General features: G+C 36.5%; 1 protein-coding gene across 1 annotated transcript; it reads left to right on the top strand.

Moving 5' to 3' along the window:
• Window positions 1–366: 366 nt before the first annotated feature.
• On the top strand, window positions 367–4,685 carry LOC115927741 (aspartate, glycine, lysine and serine-rich protein-like). Its single transcript, XM_030993981.1, has 4 exons — window positions 367–438; window positions 2,892–3,040; window positions 4,052–4,212; window positions 4,549–4,685. The coding sequence occupies exons 1-4, from the start codon at window positions 367–369 to the stop codon at window positions 4,683–4,685; spliced, it is 519 nt and encodes a 172-aa protein (XP_030849841.1).
• The last annotated feature ends 486 nt before the right edge of the window (window positions 4,686–5,171 follow it).

Genomic DNA, 5,171 nt, shown 5'->3' with positions numbered 1-5,171 from the left:
TATCCGCAATTAAAAAAACAATTAAGGGATCCAAAAGAGGATATATGTTAGAGGTTAATCATAAGCATTTTTTTTAATTTAAAATTTGTTTTTGCCTGTCTGAAGTATGTTTCACTTTCATAAAACCCGGAATTTATTGAGTGCTCAAAGTACTAGTACCGTAGATCAAAACAAGCTGCTTTTCCTGTTTGTTTGGTTTTGTTTTCTTCATCTTCATCTATCTTTCCTTTTTTTCTCTCTTTTTTAAATTACAGGATTTTTTGGTAAGCATGATAAATAGAGCATAACAAAAATATAAGTTCATTTAATTTCACAAAGACATTTAATTTCACAAAGGAAAAGAAATGACTAAAACTACTATAGTTGATGTCATCAGATAAAAGGAGGGGCGATGACTTAGTCAGAGATGCTAACCCACACAAGAAGTGCCTCAAAATAGTAAAAACCTTTGAGTGACCGGTTTTACCATACTCGTTTTCCCCAATAGACTGTAGTGTTACGAAAACTGTTAGGAAAACGCAAAATTTGATTTCGATTTTCAATCATTAATATCTTGATAATCAGACAGGCGATCGGCTTGTAAAAGTCCTAGGGTTACTGACTGACCTAAAGGTTTATAATTGTCATTGTAGCTTGAGCTAAATCAAGGATTTTTTAAAAGGATCTAAGACAAGGTTACCGGATCCCTTTTTTTGGTTTTAATCCATAAAAAGCCATATAAACAGCGGAATAGCATAGAAACATATACAAGTAAATCCCCGAACCCCCCAAAAAACTTTGCTTTACAATTTTCTCATTAAATTTTAATGAAAGAGCAAACATTTTGCTTGACCGTACTTACCAGTAAAACATTTTTCTGAAATTTTACTGGCCCAGGGCTGACGGGCCAGTGGTAGTGTCGAATTTTGATGAAAATCTGATTTTTTTTTTTAGGATACTCAGTCTATTTGGGGGGTCAAGAGGTTGGCATCTCTGCTCAGTGGGAGAGCTGTGGTCATACCGAGAGGTCGCGAATCTCTCAGAGAGGACTTAAACTAAAGCCATCGGTCCTGCGGTTGCTTAGTTATATTAAACATACACATCTTTTCTTAGTAGTTGGGTAAGACAAACAAACCATCATACAAGTCATCAAGAAAGACTATCCAATTTAGCCTGCACAAAATTCCTGTTCTTAACACTTTGGAAGCTTTCTTTGCCCCCCCCCCCCCCCCCTGATTGGTCTCTCGTTTGCAACACGTGCAATTTTGCATACGGTAAACAATAAACATCAATGGACAGAAGGATTTTTTTTTTGCAACGTAATTGCCTCGCATGATTGCCTATTTTTGCTCTTGATCTGATTAGCTCCATGACAACCCTTTTAAGTTTTTACTCATGTATATAATTAATCTTCCAATGAAAACATTTAAATAATCTTGAAGCCTTTTGTTAACCTATCCCATGAGAAAATAATGTTGGTACATATGAAGAGTTGAATTAGCTATCAAACCATCTAGAAGGACTGATCAATTTAGACTGCACACAATTGTTGTCATTCATGAGTACCATAAAGCATCCATGTCACTATCAGATTGCTTTCAATTAGTTATTGTATTCATGGGTAATAGAAAGCAGTAATTGTACCCTACACCTGTACATCCTTTCTCCAGTTACAGAGGTTAACAGTGCCACAAGCGTCAGTACTTAGCGGATACTTGCACTTAGTTTTATAAATAGCCACTTTCATTATTTTATTATATAATTATTATCATTAAAATATGTAGCATTATAAGTATCATTATTAATGTAATTATTATTATCATTATTAGTATCAGTATTATCGCATTATAAGTTTTGTTATTATCATTATTAGTATTATTAGTATTATTATCATTATAAGTATTGTTATTATCATTATTAGTATTATTATTAAATAAAAACTAGAAATATTTTATCCCCAGAATATTTTGTATATACTGTATTGTTTTTTCATGGATATATTTTAACTGAAATGTGTACCAATGGCATGCCATTGGCTAAAGGAGAACTAATCCCCAAAGATTTTTTTTTTTTCATTTTTGATTCATATTCATTATAGTTTATTCGATTCCATAAAAATCACATTACAAAACACAAACATTTGCAACTAGTACTGTAAGTAACATAAAAATCTTTTACTAGAATATATACATGAGTACATTAAAATATTAAACAATGATTTTAGTTCTTCTGAGAGATTTATTGCGTTCTTGCCCATCATTGATTCCCCACCAAAGTGTATGAGAAAGGCATAAAGCATTAAAAAGGTATTTTTGAATAAATGAGTTAAAATTATTACTTTATCATATATATTTTCATCAAATTTAATTTTTACCTTCTTGGCTATGATTGTCTCTCATCTAAAAGTAAAGATTTTGTTATTGAATTAAAAAGTCTTTCCAATTAAAGCTTGGTGCATGATACATGTATAACTCCGCTTGGTACGTCACATTTCCCAAAAAATGGCTGCGCCCATGTCATGCTAATGGGCATTACATTATGCCAAGAAATCTTCATTAATATCTCTTGTACACATTCGTATGATTTATTGTACAACAAAAGGCAGACATTCATCTTGTCTTTCAGAATACTTTCATTTGTTCTTTGTGGTTAGTTTTCATGTTTAGGTAGCAGCTAAATTTAGACATCCTAAGCACCAAGGAAAACAAGATGCAATTAAATACTGTTATCACGAAGATACTTATTTCACGAAAATTAAGATACTGTGATTTTCAGAAACCCCCCAATTTAAATGCATATCAATTACATAATACTTCTGGAAGTCGAGTGTACTCATCATACCATTGCACCTTCACAGAAAAAAAAGAGAGAATTATTCATTTTCTTTTTATAATTTGTTCTCTTTACTTTAGGAGCCTGTGAAGGAGAGTGCGCCTGCTAATTTCAAGGAGAAAGAACTCCCCAACGTCACCAAGTCGTGGAAGAACTACATGAGCAAACTGCTGATACAAGACTTTCAGGCGGCCACTCTGCAAGTCATGGATTCACCATATGATGAGGAGTAAGTTATTTTGGTGGTGGTGGTGATGGTGATGGTGGTGGTGGCAGTCAGGCGCGTACGCAGGGGGGGGGGGGTTTGGGGGGTTAAACCCCCCCCTTTGGAAATTTTTTGTGTGTAAACCCCCCTAAAAAAAAACCTAAAACCCCCCCCCCCCCCCCCCCCCCCCCCCCCCCTTTTGGATTTTTTTTTTTTTTTTTTTTTTTTTTTTTTTTTTATTAAAAAAAAAAAAAAAAAGTGTCCTCTTACCCCCCCCCCCCCCGCTTATTCAGCGGTCGGCTGAGTCGTTGCGATTTTTTTGGGACCAAAAAAAAAAAAAATGTGTCCTCTTACCCCCCCCCCCCCCCCCCCCCCCCCCGCTTATTCAGCGGCTGGCTGAGTCGTTGCGAAATTTTCGGACCGATTTATAAATGTTAAAACCCCCCCTTGAAAAAATCCTGCGTACGCGCCTGGTGGCAGTGATGGTGATGGTGGTGGTGATGGTGGTGGTGGTGATGGTGGTGGTGGTGGTGATGGTGGTGGTGGTGGTGATGGTAGAGGGTTGAAAAGTATTGTTTGATGGTGGCAGTAGATGTGGTGATGATAACTGGTGGTGGTAGTGATTTTAACCCTTTTGCAACAATCTTTCCTCATTTTGTGGTTTAATTGGCTCCACATTCTTATTCAGAGCCCTAAAAAAATATGCAAGATACATGAGCAGAAGGGGCAAAATTTCAGCACACACTATCCATTTTTGTTTCATTTTATTGCATGTAATGCTAGGAATTTTAGACATGATAACAAGCTCTAAAATCCTTAAATTGGCAACACGTAGTGAGATTTAAAATCAATGTTTTGTTTTTTAATTGGCAATTTTTTTAACGTTATTACAACATTCTCATTCATGGATATTGTTTTTCAGAGACATTACGATTTATTTTAACAATGTATCAATAAAAGAAAAAATATGACTATTGCCAATGTGAAGAACATTATGTGATCAATTAAGCCTTTTAAAAAATCCTGTCCTGAAAGGATTAAGGTAAAGAGAGATGATGGTAGTATCAGCGATCATGGTGATGGACGTAGTGATGGTGGTAGCAGTGGTGCTGATGATGGTGGTGGAGATAGTGGCAGTGGTGCTGCTGATGGTGATAGAGGTAGTGATGGCGGTGGCAGTGGTGCTGATGATGGTGGTGGAGGTAGTGATGGTGGTGGCAGTGGTGCTGATGATGGTGATGGAGGTGGTGATGGTGGTGGGAGTGGTGCTGATGATGGTGGTGGAGGTAGTGATATTGGTGGCAGTGGTGCTGATGATGATGGTGGAGGTAGTGGCAGTGGTGCTGATGATGGTGGTGGAGGTAGTGATGGGATGGCAGTGGTGCTGATGATGGTGATGGAGGTAGTGATGGTGGTGGGAGTGGTGCTGATGATGGTGATAGAGGTAGTGATGGTGGTGGCAGTGGTGCTGATGATGGTGGTGGAGGTAGTGATGGTGGTGGCAGTGGTGCTGATGATGATGGTGGAGGTAGTGGCAGTGGTGCTGATGATGGTAAAGAGAGATGATGGTAGTATCAGCGATCATGGTGATGGAGGTAGTGATGGTGGTGGCAGTGGTGCTGATGATGGTGGTGGAGATAGTGGCAGTGGTGCTGCTGATTTTTTTTGATTTTTTTTAATAGTTTTATTTTAACAGGGTGGTCTCATTCAAGTTCATTTTTGAGCCTGCTTTCCCAGAGAGCCCTGTATTCACATAAAAACATGTACAATAATAACATGAATTCAAAACATACATACAAAGGTAAAATATACATGGTATATACAATAATTAAACATAGGTAACGAAAAACACGCATTAACAATAAATTATAAGGAAAAAAAATACAACTATCAAATTGAGAAAACTAGATGAATGAAATGTAATAAATAAAGGTCAAGTTAACGTGAAAATATGTTTACAAGGGAAACTGAAAGGTTTTGACATTCTTTTTAAAACTTTGCAGCGACTTACAATTTTTAATATGATAGGGTAATTTATTGTATATTTTAGCTCCTGAAACCGCTAAGGTTTTCGTTTTAAAATTTGTTTTACATTTTGGAATGAACAATGGACTATTTAAAGCATAACAAGTAGAATATAATATCGGTCTTTTAC

Source organism: Strongylocentrotus purpuratus, unplaced genomic scaffold (assembly GCF_000002235.5).
Source record: "Strongylocentrotus purpuratus isolate Spur 01 unplaced genomic scaffold, Spur_5.0 spur5_scaffold_20, whole genome shotgun sequence".
Lineage (NCBI taxonomy): Eukaryota > Metazoa > Echinodermata > Echinoidea > Camarodonta > Strongylocentrotidae > Strongylocentrotus > Strongylocentrotus purpuratus.
The sequence above is the reverse complement of the archived record's forward strand: the minus strand, read 5'-3'. Positions and strand labels throughout refer to the sequence as shown.

Coding starts and splice junctions, on each gene's coding strand:
- LOC115927741 (XM_030993981.1), top strand. CDS start 367: ATGTCATCAGATAAAAGGAGGGGCGATGACTTAGTCAGAGATGCTAAC. Junction 3,041..4,051: donor GATTCACCATATGATGAGGA/GTAAGTTATTTT, acceptor CTGTCCTGAAAG/GATTAAGGTAAAGAGAGATG. Junction 4,213..4,548: donor CAGTGGTGCTGATGATGGTG/GTGGAGGTAGTG, acceptor TGGTGGAGGTAG/TGGCAGTGGTGCTGATGATG.